This window comes from Hyperolius riggenbachi, chromosome 3 (assembly GCF_040937935.1).
Source record: "Hyperolius riggenbachi isolate aHypRig1 chromosome 3, aHypRig1.pri, whole genome shotgun sequence".
Classification (NCBI taxonomy): Eukaryota; Metazoa; Chordata; class Amphibia; order Anura; family Hyperoliidae; genus Hyperolius; species Hyperolius riggenbachi.
Genome location: NC_090648.1, coordinates 323,259,161 through 323,281,066, shown reverse-complemented (window position 1 = coordinate 323,281,066; position 21,906 = coordinate 323,259,161). Strand labels below are relative to the sequence as shown.

At 46.1% G+C, this 21,906-nt stretch overlaps 1 protein-coding gene across 1 annotated transcript in view; it reads right to left on the bottom strand.

Annotated features, from left to right (window-relative positions):
* LOC137563836 (decorin-like) overlaps nucleotides 1-21,906 on the bottom strand; it is a 136,849-nt gene that overhangs the window by 43,890 nt on the left and 71,053 nt on the right. The window contains exon 6 of the mRNA XM_068276819.1: nucleotides 6,004-6,097. Within this exon, the coding sequence (XP_068132920.1) occupies nucleotides 6,004-6,097 (94 nt within the window). The remainder of the gene's footprint in view (nucleotides 1-6,003; nucleotides 6,098-21,906) is intronic.

Genomic DNA, 21,906 nt, shown 5'->3' with positions numbered 1-21,906 from the left:
CCCCGGATTAAAAAATTCAAATCAAGGCTCGACTTGTGGGTGGCCACCATCTTAGATCCCTGGTGCAAGGGGAAAATGCGGCAGTTCATACCCCCCTCCCAAGCAGATGCCAGGATGAGCAACATCCGGGATGCCCTTCTTTGTTGGGTAGAAGATGCGTTTCCTGAACCTGTATCCCGGGCCCAAGCTACCAAGCCTCATCATACTCAGCAAAGATCTGATGGTCCCACTCCCAGCAGCAGGACCATTAGCCAATCTGTGAACCTGCTGAGTATGTTGAAGGAATTTTATCAGCCAATGCCAGATCCTCCTTGTAGCAGCAGCACCACCAGCGGGCAAAGTAGTCACCGCCAGTGGCTGGCCCGTATGGTGAATGATTACTTGGGGTCGGCCAGTGCTCCAGACAATATAGAGAGTAATGATGACCCCATGGAGTATTGGACAAAACAACTGGATACCACACCATTCGCCTCTACCACCCCCTCCCTGCCATTGTTGCGGTCTTATACCGCCCTCCGGGCTCCACCCCACAATTTCTCGATGACCTTGCCTCCTGGCTCCCTCATATCCTCTCCTCTGACCTCCCCACCATCATCCTTGGGGATTTCAATATTCCCATCGATGAAGCCCAGAGCTCTGCTGTGACCCGGCTACTCACCATTGCAAACTCACTTGGACTTGTACAACACGCCAACACCCCCACTCACACTGCAGGTCACACTCTCGACCTTGTATTCACTAAATCCACCACCATTGCAGACCTTGACATTGCACCCTTTCCACCCTCAGACCATCACCTTCTCACCTTCAACCTCCTCACAGAAGGCACCTCCAATTTAGCCACCCACCCACCTGGTCGATGGCAGCGAGACCTACGCAAGCTCAACCCTAGTGTCCTTGCTGACCCCCTCCATGCCCTCTCCTCCACTCTCCCCACCCTAACCTGTCCTAATCTTGCTGCAGCTCAGTATCGCCAAACTCTCTCATCAGCCCTAGAGAAAGCTGCTCCACCAATTTTTCGCCACAACCGACCCCCTAACCCCCAGCCCTGGCGCACTACCCATATTCGCATCCTCCAGAGGAAAACACGCGCCACTGAACGGAAATGGAGAAAAACTAGACTTAACCAGGATTTCCTACAGTACAAGACCAAGCTGCTGCAGTTCCACACTGCCCTTGCTCATGCGAAGCAGGAATACTTTACCAAGCTCATCGGAGCACAAGCTTCCAACCCCCGGCGTCTTTTTGCCACCTTCAACTCCCTGCTTAAACCCACCCCCCCACCCTCCGTTTCCTCCCTCTCTGCCACAGATTTAGCCACCCACTTCACCAACAAAATTGTCTCCATCCGCCAGGAAATATCCAATTTTCCAATCTTCACCTCCCACCCCCTCCCAACCAGCTCCTCCTCCACCCTATCCTCCCCTCACATCCTTCACTCCTACTACCACCGAGGAAGTCAACCACCTACTGCAGACTTCCCATACCACTACTTCCCCCCTTGACCCCATCCCTTCGGATTTACTCCAGCCTCACTTCACGGAATTGGCCCCAGTCCTCACTACCCTGTTCAACCTCTCCCTATCCACAGGCACCTTCCCCACAGACTTCAAGCAGGCCATTGTGCTACCCCTGCTCAAGAAACCCTCACTCGACCCCTCGCTACCCTCCAACTACCGTCCTATCTCCCTCCTCCCCTTTGCCTCAAAACTCCTTGAGCGTCTGGTTCACAAACGCCTGACCCAGTACCTCAATGCTAACTCACTGCTAGACCCACTCCAATTTGGATTTCGGCCTGTCCACTCAACCGAAACTGCTCTCACCAAAGTGGTCAACGACCTTGCCTTAGCTAAAGCTGAAGGTAAATACTCCATTCTCTTCCTCCTTGACCTGTCAGCAGCTTTTGACACAGTAGATCATCCCCTACTCCTCCAGTCCCTCCAGTCCTTGGGCATTCACGATCTCGCCCTGTCCTGGCTTTCATCCTACCTCTCCAACCACTCCTTCACGACCACCTTCAATGAGTCCTCGTCCACCCCCAACCACCTCTCGGTGGGAGTCCCCCAAGGTTCGGTCCTTGGCCCCCTACTGTTCACCCTATACACATCCTCCATTGGCAAGGTTATCTCCTCCATGGGTTTTAACTACCATCTGTATGCAGATGACACCCAGATCTACCTCCACACCCCTGACATATCCACCACTACCATGGACAAGGTCTCCTCCTGCCTATCCGCCATCTCCTCCTGGATGTCTGCTAGGTTCCTGAAACTAAATCTAGACAAAATGCAATTTATGATCTTCCCACCCCGGCCATCCACGAACCTCCCAGACGTGCATGTCACTGTTAACCACACTACCATTCGCCCTACCTCTCAAGCCCGCTGTCTGGGTGTCACCCTGGACTCCGCACTCTCCTTCACTTCCCACATCCAAAACCTCACTAAGTCCTGCAACTTCCACCTTCGTAACATCTATAAGATTCGCCCTTTCCTGACCTCTGCCACCACCAAACTCCTCATCCATGCCCTCATAATTTCCCGCCTTGACTACTGCAATGCCCTGCTGTCTGGTCTCCCTATGACCCGAACAACCCCACTGCAGTCCATCATGAATGCGGCAGCCAGAATTATCCACTGCTCCCATCGCTCCACCACGGCAGATCCCCTCCTAGAATCCCTCCACTGGCTTCCTATCCAGTCCAGAATCAGATTCAAGATACTGTGTCTGACCTACAAATCTGTCCACAAAACCTGTCCAACCTACATTTCCGATCTTACTCAGAGGTACACACCTAGCTGCTCACTCCGCTCTTCCAATGAACTTCGCCTAACCGCCCCCCGCATCACCCAGTCCCATGCACGCCTCCAGGACTTCTCAAGAGCTGCTCCAACACTATGGAACTCCCTACCTCCACCCATTAGGCCAGCCCCCTCCTTCAACATCTTCAAGAAAGCCCTCAAAACTCACCTTTTCACTCTGGCCTACTACCCCTCAAAAGTGCTCTAAACCTACAGCTGAACTTTGGTCCACTACCATTCGTGTCCTTACCTCTCCCTCTAGATTGTAAGCCTTTGGGCAGGGTCCTCCTCCTTTTGTGTCCTACCTGATCTGGCACCTCCATTACTGTGAACCCATGCCATGCATTTGAGTGAACCTAACTTGCCTAATCTCCATGCTTCATCCAGTGACTGACTAAGCATTACCTTGTACTAATACTGTGCTGTGTGATCTGGTTTTCTTGTATTCCTGTATTGTCATATTGCTGTATGTCACCCCTAAATATTGTCTGTAACCTAAATTAATGTTCAGCGCTGCGTAATATGTTGGCGCTTTATAAATACAATAAATAAATGAATAAATAAATACCTGGCCTGAACTCGCTCAGTATGCACTGGAGGTTCTTGCATGCCCCCGCCGCCAGTGTTCTTTCTGAGTGAGTATTTAGTGCTGCAGGTGGGGTGGTCACCGACCAAAGGACCCGTCTGTCCACAGACAATGTGGACATACTAACGTTCATAAAAGTGAACGAGTCATGGATCAGTGACAATTACAAGGCCCCTCTCACTGATTCACATTGAAGATTGGACAGACAAAATTAAAATTTTGCTGTAATGACTGCCATGAAACCAACTTTAGGTCCCATGGCCTACGACAACTCCGGGTGCTCCCCAAAAAAATTATAATGACTGCTGTGAAACCACCTCTAGGTCCCATGGCCTACGACAAATTCTGCTGCTCCCAAAAAAAAAATTATAATGACTGCTGTGAAACCACCTCTAGGTCCCATGGCCTACGACAACTCCTGCTGCTCCAAACAAAAATTGTGATGACTGCCGTGGAACCACCTCTAGGTCCCATGGCCTACGACAACTCCTGCTACTCCCAAAAAAAATGATAATGACTGCCGTGAAACCACCTCTAGGTCCCATGGCCTACGACAACTCCTGCTACTCCCAAAAAAAATTATAATGACTGCCGTGAAACCACCTCTAGGTCCCAATGGCCTACGACAACTCCTGTTGCTCCAAAAAAAAAATTGTAATCAGGATTGTGATTCAGCCACCACTACAGCCAAAGTTATCAGCAGGACTGCCAGGGAAATGGTATTTGTTTAAAAGGAAACATCCATTACGTTTCCTTTAACATTGTAGAAATAGTTCCGCCGGAATGCGGAATTCTGCAGAATACCACGGGGATCTGCCGGAATGTATCGGTTACGGAATTTAGTTACCGCGGAATCCGGAATTTCCACGGAATCATAAATCGCCCTTTCCGATCATCCCTATTATGCAACAAAGCTTTTACTGCATACCTGTTCAGTGCACCTACCTACGTGACCGCATGCAGTGTTATATACCAGTCACTGCACCTGTTCACGGTACCTGTGTGTGTGTGAGACAGCTGCACATTTGTAATACCAATCACTGCATACCTGTTCAGTGCACCTACCTACGTGACCGCACGCAGTGTTCTATACCAGTCACTGCACCTGTTCACGGTACCTGTGTGTGTGACAGCTGCACATTTGTAATACCAATCACTGCATACCTGTTCAGTGCACCTACCTACTTGACCGCATGCAGTGTTATATACCAGTCACTGCACCTGTTCATGGTACCTGTGTGTGGGACAGCTGCACATTTGTAATACCAATCCCTGCATACCTGTTCAGTGCACCTACCTACGTGACCGCACGCAGTGTTTTATACCAGTCACTGCACCTGTTTACGGTACCTGTGTGTGTGACAGCTGGACATTTGTAATACCAATCACTGCATACTTGTTCAGTGCACCTACCTACCTACGTGACCATAAGTGTTATATTATATACCAGTCACGGCACCTGTTCACAGTACCTGTGTGTGTGACTGCTGCACATTGTATTGATACCAGTCACTGCATACCTGTTCACTGCACCTGTGTGACTGCACATTGTATTAGTCAAGTCAGTGCATACCTTTCACTTTATCCCCCCCAGTATGGGCAAAACAGGCAGAGGCAGAGGCAGGCCACCCGGCAGGTCTGTTCGAGGTCATGCTGTTGTGATTTCGTGCGGCCCTGGATCAAAGTACAGTGTTCAGAAGGCGCGTGCCATCAACCCCCAAGATTGTCAGGACGTAGTTGACTATTTAACACAGAACACCTCATCTTCCTCATCTTCCTCAGCTTCCGCACGGAAGTGTGACATATCTTCCTCCTCCAGCTCTGCTTCTGGCACCCCAGTTAACACTCAGTCGGCCGCCACCACCAAAGTGCCATTACCCCAGGGCTCAGCGGTGTGGAAATTTGTGTGTGTGTCTGTCTCAGATGAGAGCGATGCCATCTGTACTCTCTGCCACCAAAAATTGAGCTGTTGAAAGACCAAGACCCACGTAGGGACAACTTCCTTACGAAGGCACATGATGACAAAGCACAAACTGCAACCGAAAATCGGAGGTTTGAGCCATCACTATTTATAATATCAATGTAACATTCAAAGCCTTATAAGATATATGAAATAATTAGCATCAAACACGGGGCTTGGTGCGCTTAAAGCGCTAAAACAATTTTACTGGTACTAACTGTCAGTAATTAGCAGAAACCGTGGTAGCAGTAGCACAAGGCTTACATGTAAAAAGAGGGTCTGGAAAAAAGGGCACCAGATGTAGCCGATAAACATGATTTTGGTTATAAAAGGGAGCCAGATATAGCTGATAAGCATGATTACATTTATAAAAGGGTGCAGTATGTAGTCAATAAACATGTTTTTGTTTATAAAAAGGTGCCTGTTTGTAGCCAATGAGTACAATTCTGTTTACAAAAGGCACCTGATGTAGCCACTATTAGAATATAACCCTAGTCCTAACCCTAACCTTAACATTTCCATGATATAGTTGCTATAAACATGACATAGCCAATATAAAATAACGGGTGCCCTTTTCACCAATTATAGCCCCTAATTTGGGCAAATATCATTTAAATCTATGTCTATGGATAAAGATTTGAAATGTTTGAACTTACTTGGCTAGGTTGTTCATTCCATTGAGACTGTCAGCATCAACCTTTGCAATCTTGTTACCATCAAGGTGCAACTCAGTTAAAGATGCGGGCAGGCCTAAACATGGGTTAAGACAGTTAAAACCATCCAGTGGGATATATACATTCATTCAATTCATTTCAGCAACCCTCAGCATCTGCATGCAATTCATTCAATTCATTTCAGCAACCCCCAGCATCTGCATGCAATTCATTCAATTCATTTCAGCAACCCCCAGCATCTGCATGCAATTCATTCAATTCATTTCAGCAACCCCCAGCATCTGCATGCTTCGATGCATAGAAGTGTTTCCCCAAAATCAGTTGGTGAAACTTTACAGCTTGCGGCCCACTACAAAATATCCCTCTATGAACATTTAATCAATCCCTTGTGAATAGATATATGGGCCATTGCAGACTCATGAGCTATTTGCAAAGAGTTAAACATTAAAGCAGTGTTTCTCAAACCTGTACTCATGACTCCCCAACGGTGCATGTTTTGCAGGCAACCTCCCCTATGCACAGGTGGGGCAATTAGTGTCTCCGCTACATGGAATCCACCTATCTGAGACACTAATTACCCCACCTGTGCTTAGGTGAGTTGCCTGCAAAACATGCACCATTGGGGAGTCGTGAGGACAGGTTTGAGAAACACTAATAATACTGCATCATCTTGGAATCATTTTCATCTCACTGGAAATCCCAGCCCAGGTAAAAAAACAGGCTAATATTGTTTAAAATTATGTTTAAAAAAAGGAGTTTAAAAAGGAAATACCATTTATTTAAATTAAAGGTTTATATTAACACACATCTGGTTGTCATCAGCAAGATTCAGTGATTGATGGGTAGTGTTGTTCATCATGACCTTGTGATCACGGAATAGCCATGATTCACAAGCATTTTTTCCCTATCCGCCGCCATGATCCGATACTGTGATCGAGAATCGATCACAGAATTCAATCACGGATTTGGCCATGGTTAATAGCCGTGATCATGTAAAAATATCCGTGATTAAACCCAGTTGACTTTAGCGGTCAATAGCAAAGCCCCCTTACCAGTGGTGCTCAGCAGAGCTCGAATATTCGAGCTCTTTTTCAGCTATTCGAGCTCGGTATTCGAGCTCCGAATAGCTGCAGCTATTCGAATGGGCTATTCGCGTACACTCGAATAGCCCATTCACTATTCGAGCTATTCGAGCAAACGGCGCTATTCGAGCTCGGTACCGAGCTCGAATAGCGTCATAGCCCAGATTGATGTCCTTAGAGCCAATCAGAGGGCTCCCAGGCCCTCTGACGGCAGCCAATCACAGAGGGGGACCCTGGCCAGCCCCTACCCTATAAATAGCGGCCGCCATGTTACGTTTCTCCGTCCTTGCCTGAGACTTGCATAGAGAGAGAGTTGCTCCTTTGTGCTTTGGCTTAGCAAGAGCTTTATTGTGGTCATTTACCTAGCGTTTTTGCTCACATACACCTCCTATACACACCTATATTGTTGTTAGTTAGTTAGACATTGTATTTTAGTTAGTAGCTTTTGTGTTACATAGAGACAGGCCAGCTGCTGCAGGCTTACAGCTTTAGGCCTCAGGGCCTGCCTGTGTGGGCAGCTGTCCTCCTGTCCTCTGTTTATTTCTCTCATCTATACCAGTATTTCTGCTGTCCTTTACTACTGATTGTATTAGTATTGTAGTTATATACTGTAACTGTACTAGGACACTCACTGTCACTGTTCATAGGCTACTAGCTGCTCCTGCGTGTGTGCACTCACTGTCTGTGTACACACTACACACACTCTATTTCCAAGTTCTGATAACTGATTGATTATTGTAATTGAATATTGTAATTAGTTAGTTGTACTCACTGTTACTACTTACTGTACTAGGAGTCTCGGACACTCAGTCACTGTTCATAGGCTACTAGCTCCTGCGTGTGTGCACTCACTGTCTGTGTACACACTACACACACTCTATTTCCTTCTGATAACTGATTGATTATTGTAATTAGTTAGTTGTACTTACTGTTACTACTTACTGTACTAGGAGTCTAGGACACTCAGTCACTGTTCATAGGCTACTAGCTCCTGCGTGTGTGCACTCACTGTCTGTGTACACACTACACACACTCTATTTCCTTCTGATAACTGATTGATTATTGTAATTAGTTAGTTGTACTTACTGTTACTACTTACTGTACTAGGAGTCTAGGACACTCAGTCACTGTTCATAGGCTACTAGCTCCTGCGTGTGTGCACTCACTGTCTGTGTACACACTACACACACTCTATTTCCTTCTGATAACTGATTGATTATTGTAATTAGTTAGTTGTACTTACTGTTACTACTTACTGTACTAGGAGTCTAGGACACTCAGTCACTGTTCATAGGCTACTAGCTCCTGCGTGTGTGCACTCACTGTCTGTGTACACACTACACACACTCTATTTCCTTCTGATAACTGATTGATTATTGTAATTAGTTAGTTGTACTTACTGACTGTTACTACTTACTTACTTACTGTACTAGGGACACTCACTCAGTCACTGTTCATAGGCTAGCTCCTGCGCGTGTTTGCGCGTGCGTGCACTCACTGTCTGTAGTGTACACACACTAAATTTACTTGTGATTACTACTGATTATTGTAAGTTGTAACTGCTAGTTGTACTTCCTGACTGTTACTACTTACTTACTGTACTAGGGACACTCACTCAGTCACCTCACCCACCAACCCACTCCATTAAAGTACCCCACTTTTCACCCGCCCTTTTAAAAAACTTTTGTCTATACGCCCAAAACATCGAAGATGTCTGGAAGTGGCAGCCAGCGCGGTTTGGGCAAGGGGAAGGGCAGCAAGGGAATCAGGAGGAGAGGGAGCAGCATTGTGGCAAGCCGCGGGCGCAGGCGCGCCACCATGCACAGTTCCGCAGCAGCAGCAGCGTCAGTGGCTAACATTCCTCCCATAGCCACTGGCCGTGGACGCCTTGGGCGCCGCCCAGCAGGAGCATCTGCAACTCACGCTGCAGAGACACAGCAGCAGCAGCGTGTAGCACCTGCTCCGATTTTCCTCCAGCCGGGTCGGAAACGTCCCATTGAGGAAAAGCATGCAGACACTGTGGTGCAACTCATGACGGAGGATGAGCAGCCCACCATCAGCTCTGCATCTGAGGCCTCCACCCTCACCACCACCACCACCACCCCTGTTCGCAGCAGCCGCCCAGCAGGGTCTGGGGAGGAGGCCAGTTCACCGTCACTCGCCGACCTGTCATTCAGCAGTCTTTTGACCCCAGGCATCATGAGTAAATTGTCTGCTGTTGTTGGCGATCTTGAGGAGGAGATGCTGATGGGCACTTTGGGGGATGAGGGATTGGACAGCAAGACTGTGGCGACAGTCAAGCAGCCCATCCATGCATCAGGAGAGGAGTTTGGGGGGTCCTCATCCCAGCAGGACATGTTTCAGGAGGGGGAGGATGTTGATGACCCGGTGACAGACAGAGACTGGGTGCCACCACCTCCAGGGGATGTCGTCCTCAGCAGCTCTGAGGAGGAGGATGCTCTTGTGGGCCTTGCAAGGAGGCGCATCATTGCAAGCATTGGCAGCAGCAGTAGGCAGGTCCCACAGCCTGCTGGTGTCTCAGGCTCAGCAGCAGCAGCAGCAGCATCTGCCAGTACCACCACCAGCCGCACCCGAGCCCCCCAAGCCCCCCCCCAAACCACCACAGGGAGACAGGCAGCAGCGCTTCCATGCCGTAGGGGGATGTTTCTGTCACCAATCTGGCGCTTTTTCACCATGCCCACAGTGTACAGCAAGTACGCCACTTGCAACCACTGTCAGCGGAAGTTGAGCAGAGGTGCAGAACTTTAAGCTCGCTCATCAACCACCTTGCTGCGAAACATTTCCACCAGCATCAGGAGTTCCAGAGGCTGAAGGCATCTGGTGCTGGCAGTGGCACCACACCCATCACTGCACAGCCTTCAGCAGCAGCAGCAACAGCAGCCACCCGCCCTCCTGCTCCTCCAGCAGTACCAGCAGGAGTGCGGAAACGCACTGCTCCTCCCCCCTCTGCAACTCCTGCCGCCGACACTGAGGCCTGTTCTGGCAGCCAGTCCTCAGTGGCCTCCTCCGCTGTGTCTGCTGATTCCCGTGCCAGCAAAAGGCCACGCCAGAGCCTTTTGAGCGAGTCCTTCCAGGGGGTGGTTAGGGCTCTGCCTCCCAGCAGCCGCCGCGTGCGGCAGCTGAACGGCTTGCTGGCACGGGCCATGTGCTCCCAACTCCTGCCGTACACGCTCGTGCAGGAGGGGAGCGACATTCGTGCGCTGCTTGCTTGCGCAGCCCCAGACTGGCAGCTCCCCAGCAGACACTTTTTCTCCCGCAAGGCCATTCCTGCACTGCACCGCTTTGTGATGGCCAATGTGGAGCGAGGGCTGGAGCACGCGGTTGGTGAAAGGGTCCGCGTCACCATGGACTCCTGGAGCAGCCGCTTCGGGACAGGCCGCTACCTGTCCTTCACTGTCCACTGGGTCAACTTGGTGGAGGGGGTGAGGATGGGAGAGCAGCAGCGGGCACAGCAGCAGCAGCAACACAGTGGGTGGTGCCACCCCGCAGGGTCAGGGGAACTGCAGCAGGTTCCTCCGATCCTCTGCCATCCTCCGGCACACCTGGCCAAACCCCCCGCCTCAGCAGCAGCGTGAAGGCCCGCCACTGCCAAGCGCTGCTGCACTTGGTTAGCCTTGGGAAGACCAAGCTGACGGCAACCCATGTGTTGGCCAAACTCCAGGAGCAGGAGAGGATTTGGCTGACCCCCAGAGGCCTCAGAGTCGGAGAGGTGGTGGCCGACAATGGGGCCAATCTGGTTGCCGCAATAGACAGGGGAAACCTGACCCACATCCCCTGTCTTGCCCACGTGCTGAACCTGGTGGTGCAGAAGTTCTTGCGCACCTACCAGGGGATGGGCGAACTGCTGGAAACGGCAAGGAACGTTGTGCGTCACTTCCGGCGCTCGGCTGCAGCCTGTGCGAGCCTGGAAGACGTGCAAAAGGAGCTGGATCTGCCACGCCATCGGCTGATCCTTGACGTTCCGACTCGCTGGAACTTCACCCTGGCGATGTTGGAGCGTCTGGTTGAACAGAAGCGCGTTGTCAAACAGTACCTTGCCCTGGCCACTGTTTCCGCCGCTCAGAGAAGGGACAAGACCAGCAACATCCCGTCCATCGTCCCCGATGATGACTGGAGGCACATGCAGCAGGTGTGCTTAGTGCTGGCTCCCTTTCTGCAGGCCACTAACATGGTGAGCAGGGACCATGCTATGGTCTGCGAGTGGGTGCCCCTGGTTTGTCTGCTGAACAGGGCCCTCGATGCTTTGCTGGAACAGGGAGCGGCAGCCTTGGACCAGCAGGAGCGACAAGCAGCTGCACAGTCCACCTCTGAGGGGGAGGAGGAGGACTTGGTGGAGGTCCCTGACCTTGCTGCTGATGAGGGGGATCAGCACAGTGCAGCTGAGTTGGTGCGGGGGTGGAGAGAGGATGAGGCTGACGAGGCAGAGGAGGAGGATGAGGACAGCAGCACTGCCGTCGATGTGCCAGCAGACGTGGCCCGCCTCTTCCCAATGGCAGCGCACATGCTGACGTGCCTGCGCAGAGACCCCAGGGTGATCCAGATGAAGCAGAGGGAGGACATCTGGATCAGCATGATGTTGGACCCACGCCTCAAGGGGAAGTTGAGCCAGTTCCTTCCGCCTGCAGGAGGAGACCCAGCGCAACAAATAAGGAGCTTGCAGCAGGCCCTTGTTGAGCGCTTGGAGGAAGCCTTCCCCCAGCCTTCCACCCCCACTGTCCAGCAGCCAGCACAGAGGCAGCAGCAGGTGCCTGCATCCAGCAGCAAGCGCCCCACAGACCTGCTGTCTCTCAGCCATGAGCTCTACAGGACTGTAGAGGCTCCGGCAGCAGTGACTAGAGAGGAGGTGCATGCAGCAGCATCCTCCACCGGTCACAGCCAGCGCCTGACCCGCATGGTGGCTGACTACATGGGGTCCTACAGCGGGCTTGACAGCGATGCCCCTGTTGATCCCATGGAGTATTGGGTCAAGCGCCTGGAGATCTGGAGCGAGCTGGCGCAGTACGCCCTGGAAGTGCTGTCCTGCCCCCCTTCCAGCGTGCTGTCCGAGCGCTGCTTCAGTGCAGCTGGTGGTGTGGTCACCGAGAAACGCTCACGTCTGTCTCACAAGTCTGTGGACAGACTGACGTTTCTCAAGATGAACCAGGCGTGGGTGGAAGGCGAGTTCCTGGCCCCTGTTGTCGGCGAGAGGGGGACATGAACTGGCTAAGAACCATCGTTAATGTGCCTTACCACCCTTTACCACCTCCTGGCTCCTGCTCACTAAGCCAGCCTGGTTCACTTTGACTATTACGTCGCCTGCAGCCACACATTTTACACCTACAGTGGGCTGCTGTGTACTGCCCTTCTGCTGTCTGTCTGTGTTTCCCACTGCCAGGGTACACAGATTTACCTTCTGCTGCCACTCTGCCACCAGCTATTACGTCAAACAATAGCTGCTCACATTACTCCTCCATTCCTCCTGCTGCTGCTGCTGCTGTCTGTCTGTCTGTGTTTCCCAACGCCAGGGTACACAGATTTACCTTCTGCTGCCACTCTGCCACCAGCTATTACGTCAAAAAATAGCTATATCTGTGTAATTGGTTGTAAAACCAAAACTACAAAACCATAAAAAAAAAAAAAGGTTTAATTTTTCTGAGGTGCCCGGGTTGAAAACTGTGTTGTCCCAGTTGTGTATTGGACACAATGTGGGCTGCACGACCGCTGTCTGGGACCTCCTGCCTGCTGTGTTTATTTACAGCCCTGGTATCACCGCTAGGTACCAGGGCTATTATGTCACGCTGCCTGCCTGCTGCCACACTCACACTACTCCTCCATTCCTCCTGCTGATGCTGCTGTCTGTCTGTGTTTCCCAACGCCAGGGTACACAGATTTACCTTCTGCTGCCACTCTGCCACCAGCTATTACGTCAAACAATAGCTGCTCACATTACTCCTCCATTCCTCCTGCTGCTGTCTGTCTGTCTGTCTGTGTTTCCCAACGCCAGGGTACACAGATTTACCTTCTGCTGCCACTCTGCCACCAGCTATTACGTCAAAAAATAGCTATATCTGTGTAATTGGTTGTAAAACCAAAACTACAAAACCATAAAAAAAAAAAAAAGGTTTAATTTTTCTGAGGTGCCCGGGTTGAAAACTGTGTTGTCCCAGTTGTGTATTGGACACGATGTGGGCTGCACGACCGCTGTCTGGGACCTCCTGCCTGCTGTGTTTATTTACAGCCCTGGTATCACCGCTAGGTACCAGGGCTATTATGTCACGCTGCCTGCCTGCTGCCACACTCACACTACTCCTCCATTCCTCCTGCTGATGCTGCTGTCTGTCTGTGTTTCCCAACGCCAGGGTACACAGATTTACCTTCTGCTGCCACTCTGCCACCAGCTATTACGTCAAACAATAGCTGCTCACATTACTCCTCCATTCCTCCTGCTGCTGCTGCTGCTGTCTGTCTGTCTGTGTTTCCCAACGCCAGGGTACACAGATTTACCTTCTGCTGCCACTCTGCCACCAGCTATTACGTCAAAAAATAGCTATATCTGTGTAATTGGTTGTAAAACCAAAACTACAAAACCATAAAAAAAAAAAAAAGGTTTAATTTTTCTGAGGTGCCCGGGTTGAAAACTGTGTTGTCCCAGTTGTGTATTGGACACAATGTGGGCTGCACGACCGCTGTCTGGGACCTCCTGCCTGCTGTGTTTATTTACAGCCCTGGTATCACCGCTAGGTACCAGGGCTATTATGTCACGCTGCCTGCCTCATTGACTGCCTGCTGCCACACACTCATCCTCCTCCTCCTGCTGCTGAATTTACCTCCTGCTGTCTGTGTGTTTCCACTGCCAGGGAGCACATACAATGGCGCTTCCAACATGCGTGTGCCACAAGCTATTTGTTACGCTCAAAAATAGCTGCATTTCTGTAAAAAAAAAAATTTGAAAAGAGAAATAAGTGAAGAAGAAGACGATATAGAAGAAGATGAAGAAGATGAAGAAGAAGAAGATGAAGATGATGAAGAAGAAGAAGATGAAGAAGAAGAAGATGAAGATGATGAAGAAGAAGAAGATGAAGAAGATGAAGAAGATGAAGATGAAGAAGATGAAGAAGAAGAAGATGATGAAGAAGAAGAAGAAGATGAAGAAGATGAAGAAGAAGAAGAAGAAGAAGAAGATGAAGAAGATGAAGATGAAGAAGATGAAGAAGAAGAAGATGAAGATGATGAAGAAGAAGAAGATGAAGAAGAAGATGAAGATGATGAAGAAGAAGAAGATGAAGAAGATGAAGAAGATGAAGAAGATGAAGATGATGAAGAAGATGAAGAGGAAGAAGAAGATGAAAAAGTTGAAGATGAAGTAGATGTAGAAGAAGAAGAAGAAGAAGATGAAGAAGATGAAGAAGATGAAGAAGAAGAAGAAGATGAAGATGATGAAGAAGAAGAAGATGAAGAAGAAGAAGATGAAGATGATGAAGAAGAAGAAGATGAAGAAGAAGATGAAGATGATGAAGAAAAAGAAGATGAAGAAGAAGATGAAGATGATGAAGAAGAAGAAGATGAAGAAGATGAAGAAGATGAAGAAGATGAAGATGATGAAGAAGATGAAGAGGAAGAAGAAGATGAAGAAGTTGAAGATGAAGTAGATGTAGAAGAAGAAGAAGAAGAAGATGAAGAAGATGAAGAAGATGAAGAAGAAGAAGAAGATGAAGAAGATGAAGAAGAAGAAGAAGATGAAGATGATGAAGAAGAAGAAGATGAAGAAGAAGAAGATGAAGATGATGAAGAAGAAGAAGATGAAGAAGAAGATGAAGATGATGAAGAAGAAGAAGATGAAGAAGATGAAGAAGAAGAAGATGAAGAAGAAGATGAAGATGATGAAGAAGAAGAAGATGAAGAAGATGAAGAAGAAGATGAAGAAGATGATGAAGAAGATGAAGAAGAAGAAGAAGATGAAGAAGTTGAAGATGAAGTAGATGTAGAAGAAGAAGAAGATGAAGAAGATGAAGAAGATGAAGAAGAAGATGAAGAAGATGAAGAAGAAGATGAAGAAGAAGATGAAGAAGATGAAGAAAAAGAAGATGAAGAAGAAGAAGATGATGATGAAGAAGATGAAGAAGAAGAAGACAATATAAAAGAAGAAGATATAGAAGAAGATATAGAAGAAGAAGATATAGAAGAAGAAGATATAGAAGAAGAAGAAGAAGAAGATATAGAAGATAAAGAAGAAGAAGAAGAAGTATATACAGTACTGAACAAATTTCTGGACACAACTTCTCTTTTCAACTTTTTTTTTTTAAAGGAACATCCCCACATAATCACTTGCTGTTGTTACTTGGAAAAAAAGAGGTTTCTTGCATCATTCACCCTCAAAACAAGTGTTGGAAGCTATTTAAGGCCATTTCGAATAGTCAGCTCGAATAATGAGCTCGAATACCGACTCGAATAGTGAGCTCGAATTCCGAGGTCGAATCGAATAGTAAAAATTATTCAACTCGAATATTCGACTGATCTCGAATAATTTACTATTCGAATTCGACCTAACTCGAATTTTGAAAAGGGGTATTTGAGCACCACTACCCCTTACATGATATAAACACAAAATTTGCAGGATATGTTAAGTAGAACACTGGGAACAAGGGATTTTTTTTCCAAAAAGACCTCATACTTTTTGAGAAAATAGATTTTAAAGGTTCAAAGGAAATTTCAAAGGAAAAAAGTGTACATGTAAATGCGGTAAATACATTAACTGTCATTACCGTATTTAAATGTATACTATTTCCCTTCGAACCTTTAAAATCGATTATCTCTAAAGATAAAAGAGTTTTTTTGATTTTTCCCTTGTTCACACTGTTCTACTTAACTTATCCTGCAAATTTGGTGTTTATAGCATGTAATGGGGCTTTGCTATTAACCGTTTAAGTAGTCGGGTTTTGGCGGGATTTAATCACCAATACTTTTTCATTGGAAACTATAAATTCGATTTTCTCAAAAGCTATAAAGTCCTTTAGAATTTTTTTTAAGTTGTAGCCACTGATCACCTTTATAATCCATGCAATTCTGGTGATTGTAGTAGGTATGAGGGCTTTGCTATTAACGTTAAAGGAAAATCCGGATCACCGCCGTGAGTCGAATCTGGAAGTACATTTCAAATCCAGATCAAAATCACGACTTATCTGGATTCTGATTCAGCCACGGCTGAATTCGGTCGAATACGTGATTGGGGGTATCCGAGCATCACTGTTGATGGGTGATGGGATTAAGGTCCTGTGTGTTGTGGCCTGAGTACATCAAGCAAATCGATGTGAGTGTAGGCACAGATCTTCCCTGCAAAGGATGTTAAAGAGAATCTGTATTGTTAAAATCGCACAAAAGTAAACATACCAGTGCGTTAGGGGACATCTCCTATTACCCTCTGTCACAATTTCGCCGCTCCTCGCCGCATTGAAAGTGGTTAAAAACAGTTTTAAAAAGTTTGTTTACAAACAAACAAAATGGCCACCAAAACAGGAAGTAGGCTGATGTACAGTATGTCCACACATAGAAAATACATACATACACAAGCAGGCTGTATACAGCCTTCCTTTTTAATCTCAAGAGATCATTTGTGTGTTTCTTTCCCCCTGCAGCTATCTTCCACTGAAGTGTCAGGCTGTTTCTTCCTGTAGAGTGCAGACAGCTCTCCCTGTATGTAATTCCTCAGTATGTGAAAGCCCAGCCAGCTCAGAGGAGGATTTATCCAGCTTGTAAAAGATAAGAGAGAAGAGAGAAGCTGCCCTAATCTAAATAATACACAGGCAGTGTGCAGAGAGGAGCCTGGAGGGGGGAGATGCATCACAGAACCACAACACTGAAGAACTTGGCAGCCTTCCAGACACAGGCTGACAAGTCTGACAAGAGAGAGATAAGTTGATTTATTACAGAGATGGTGATAGTAGAACGTGCTGCAGTAAGCCAGAACACATTAGAATAGCTTTTGGAACTTGTAGGATGATAAAAAACAGGATGCAATTTTTGTTACGGAGTCTCTTTAAAGCCAAAAAAACAGATGGCACTGTTCCAACACATCAAAAATCCACTCCAGAGTCCTCCTGTAAACACTGTGTGATATGCCTTGATAAAGGGGTACCGTATATGACCTCAAAACAAACGCTGGATTGTTTTTATAGTGGATGAAAAAATGCATTAAATGCTGTCTGGCAAGATGGTCATTTTTTGAATTTTAGTATCAGGTGTTTGAGGGTTGCCACAAGCATGAGGGTTGCCACAAGCACAAGGGGGCAGGTTTCCACTAGGAGCACTTTGAACAGTTTAGTCTGTGCAGTGCATTTTTTCTGATCATAAGGACACAGACAATACATAATTTCTAATATAGGTAGTCCCCGGTTAATCAAAGATATAGTGTATATATATATGTAGTTTCATTCTTAAGTAAAATGTTTATGTAAGTCAGAACACTGTGTGTGTTCACAAGTGTGCCACAAGTGTCCTCCTTTGTGCCTCTATAGACCCCATCATGAGGTTCATGACAGTAGTCTTTCATATCTCAGGTGTTGGTAACCTGGGGACTACTTGTAATAAATATGATTCTTGCTGATTCACAAAAACACTGGTCATTTAATTGCATGATTTGCCTTTCAGTCACCAAAGTTTGGTTCACATTTTTAGTTATGATTGGCCAATTACTGGCTAAGTTCTGCTCATAGTTTTCAATATCCGTTGTTGATCCACCTACTACAAGGAGGTGGTAAAATTGGTCAGTATTTAGCCAATAATAATTGAGTGTTGAGTGTGGACCTTGTTCCCTTTCACCAATCAAAGATATGTCTTAGAAGGGCATATGCGGCAGGAGCCCGCTCGTGCATTTACAGTGTCGGCAGGAGAAAGCAACATATTAAAATGTCCATTTGGCATTAACAGGCACAAACAGGACATTTAAATACTAACAGTGGTCCTGTAGTGGTTAATTGTGAATTTATTTAATCTTCAGTTTGAGAATAATCAACTAAATGCCAAGTAAGAAGGTGTAAACAACCTGGTCAAATGAAAAACATGCACATTTATGTAAATTCCCTTTATTCGTAAAACAAAAAGATCAGTCTTCTTTCAGACAGCTCCTAAGTACTAACTCAAAAATATTTAGGACTCACTCCAACTGTGACCACATCCAAATGTCCTAAAATGACTTTTACTGGCTACCAGTCAGTGAACTAAATGCCAAATTTGTCATTTTCAAGCATATTAAGCATGTCTGCCACTACTAGGTCATGTTTTAAATACAATTTCAATCAATGAGAGAAAGCAAGTATCTGAGCGCTCATGATCATCTTCTGTTCTGCACAAAATGACATTAATAAAAAATCTAAACAAGATAGAACAATTTTCACTCTCGCCTCACTTGTACCAGAAAAATGAAAATAGACAGAGATTTTTTAAGATCAATTTAACAGTCTATGAAGAACCCATTAACCTTGAGCTGGAACCTGGAACTATTTATGCTAGCTTCCTCATCCTGGCACATTACAAGCTCTTTTTTGCACTGATTCCTTCATTTTGGTACAGATACAGGTAGGGCCAGATTTACCATAAGGCACTGTAGGCACTACCCTCCCCAAGTGCCTCCCTCCCTCCTTCTGTATGCAGAGGCCTGATGAGGGTATAAAAGAGAGGTTTCTCACTCTGCCCTTAGGTAGCAAATGGTATTAAGTAGCTAGAGGTGCCCCTGACTAAAGGGAGATCATGTCAGTGGAATGCTGGAAGAAGGGGAAAAGTGACAGCTGGGCCAACTTGTGGTGCAGTTCAGTGAGGGTTTGTAGGTTCATGGAGGACAAAGACTAAGGTGCCAGAACATCTGTGCCTATAGGCTCCCATGAGGTAAATCCGGGCCTGGGTAAAGGCCCAGTATACTGTAGTTGCAAAGGGCTTTCCAAACAAGTCTGCATTATTAGCTTTTCTTGGTTCCCTTACAATGCCCAAATTAAATAAATGCCCGCACCCCATCTAAATTAAAGTATTCTCCTTTCGCATGTGTCAATAATACATATTTATGAAAATTTGTATACACTGGTAAAAATATATGAAATGTAGAAAATAGCTATCCTGTAACATATGAATGAATTCCTCAATAGTGGGGATACGCAGATGATGTTGCTTTTTCAAATCTCTGAAGACTACCGGCTATGCAGTTGCATCATTGTGAGTTTGTGACTGCCTTGTTCAGTATGTGCTTGTAAACGAGAAGAAGGTGTAGACCAAGAGCCCAGTATAGTGTAGTATTTTAAAGGACAGGGATATATTGCACAATGTAAAGAATTTTATACTCACAAACAAGGGTTACCACAAAGGCAACCACTGTAATTTCAGGTGGGGAGAATTAAATCCTGACCCCAATCAGGTCTAAGAAGTCGCTCTCTGTAGATAGGAAGAAAGATGGGGTGGCACCCTACCACCCAGGGTGGACTATATACTGTTGAGAATATCTTTGAAAAGAGGCGCCAATAAGGATAAAAGCATCTAAAAACCGATTAAAGGGGGAAAGTGGTGGACTTACCTCCCTCAAGATTAAACAGACAGGGATTCCTAATTTATATCAAAAATAATATTTATTGTACATAAACTCTACCTTGCAACGCGTTTCGCGGGCACATTCCTGCTTCATCAGGCAATAAACGGAGAAACTCCAAAATGTCTGTAGCATGGCAGAGGCTCTCGGCCTTGCTACAGACATTTTGGACTAAATAGACATTTTGGACTAAATAGCTCTAGTCCATGAATGTGCATGGCGCACATGGAATCGCTGTAGAACGCTCTTTCTCTTTCCATCACAGATTGCGGTGTTACACTTCTTATGGTTTACAGCTGATGTGTTTGTATACTGTGTGCCTCTGAGGAAGTGGCTTTTGGCCGTGAAACACATGTCAGGCAGTATTTTTTGTGATTTGGAATCCTGAAATTGTGTCCGCAACTTTGAAGAAGATTTGTGATTGAAGAATAAAAAAGAGAATTTGTTCATAAAAAAAAACCATCAAAAGAAAACCCATCAAAGAAAATGCTGAGAATCGCCCATGAGGGTAGCTAACTGTACCTTCTAGGGGTTCACAATCTAATCCTTACTTCAATCATAGGTCCATTTTAGTCTAAGGCCAATTTTGAGGCAAGTATTTTTAGTCTGGGAAGAAACCAGAGTGCCAAGAAAACAGCCACACAAACACATAGAAAATAGTGTCCTGCTTTGAACTGGGGACCAAGCACTTTAAGGCAACAATGGTATCCACTACGCTCTAGGTTCTCAACCAGTGTTACTTGTACCCCAGGGGGTACTTTTAATGGGTGCAGGGTACTTGGGCTTAAAGTATTTAATTACTGTAATTATTACAATAAATTCATAGTTTTAGAAAATGATAATCCTATATGAACTACAACACCAAATTAGTATTTTAGCTAATTAAAAGCAATAGTAAATACCTGGAAACTGTTTAGAAACAATTACTCTGTACTACTATTAAATATATCTGTGTCAAGTGGTACTTGAAATATTGTCTACTTTTTAAGAAATACTTGGTGAGCACAAGCTGTCAAAAGGGGTAAAGACCAAAATATTGTTGAAAAACACTGCACTACATCACCATGCAAAGGCTTAAAACAGAGGTCACTGCCCCCAGGCGGGTATTTTGGCCGCAAACAGCACTATGGAAAAAAAGTGCCGCCATAGGACATAATGATAAAAGCCACAATAACCAGCAGTGCGGGGAATTTTAAGCACCTGAGGCTGTGATTAGCAGGAATGATGGGCACCCAAGGTGGTGAATAGCGGCAATCAAGAGACATCTGAGTGCCTGAGGCTGTGGCAATGATTTGTGGCAATAAAGTTACATTTGAGAGCCCAAAGCTACCGCTAAAGTAGCGAGCTTCGGAGCTACCCACTATTTTATTGGTAGCATTTGGTGCCCAAATGTCACTTTATTTCTGCTTTTCAAGGCTTTGTGGCAGGGTTGGTGTCGGTAGAGGAAGGGTTAAGCATCGGTAGGCAAGGAGGGTTCTGTGTGCAAGTAGAGTTGGATTAGATCATAGTAAAATATCAGTAAAGATTACTGATAGTTTACTATACATTTTTTTGCAGCCAGGGGAAATCAATTAACTTATCAGTGTGGGTAGCACTTATCAACCATAGCACGGCAATCTGGTGAAGGTCAGTGACTACTTGGCTTCCATCCATGTCCTGTGAGAGTCCACACTTACCACCTATGTCTGGATCAACAGGTTCCCTGCTAACTGTAAAATAAACCCCCACAAACATATGGAGATCATACAGACCCCATGTAGATAGTGTTCTGGCCAGGATTCAAAACTGAGACTCAAGTGTTATAAGGCTACAGTGCTTATCTTTACCACAATGCTGCCCTGTTATATTTTCACAATAAACACAGAAATGTCTATTCTCAGTGCTATTTAGATATAAAATATATTTATTTTGAGCTTCATGTGCTAAGCTGTACCAGCACAAGTAAAGTTTTGTTTTACATAGGAACTACATAAAGTAGTTCCACAGAAAACAACGGGATGTAGTTATTAATCACAGTAAATCTGTAGCCTTTGAAAATAAGACTTTTCTGCTCATAAACCTTTTCTAGTCATACCAGATGGTGGAGCTTCAAAAATCTTAATATACCGTATGTGGATTTGGCATATGTAAAAAAAAAAAGATATATATACATTACTTTTGGAAGCAAAGAATAAAAGCGAATGTGGAATAGAAAGTAAACAAATCTATAATGCCAGTGCCTAAACAAGCTCACATGTA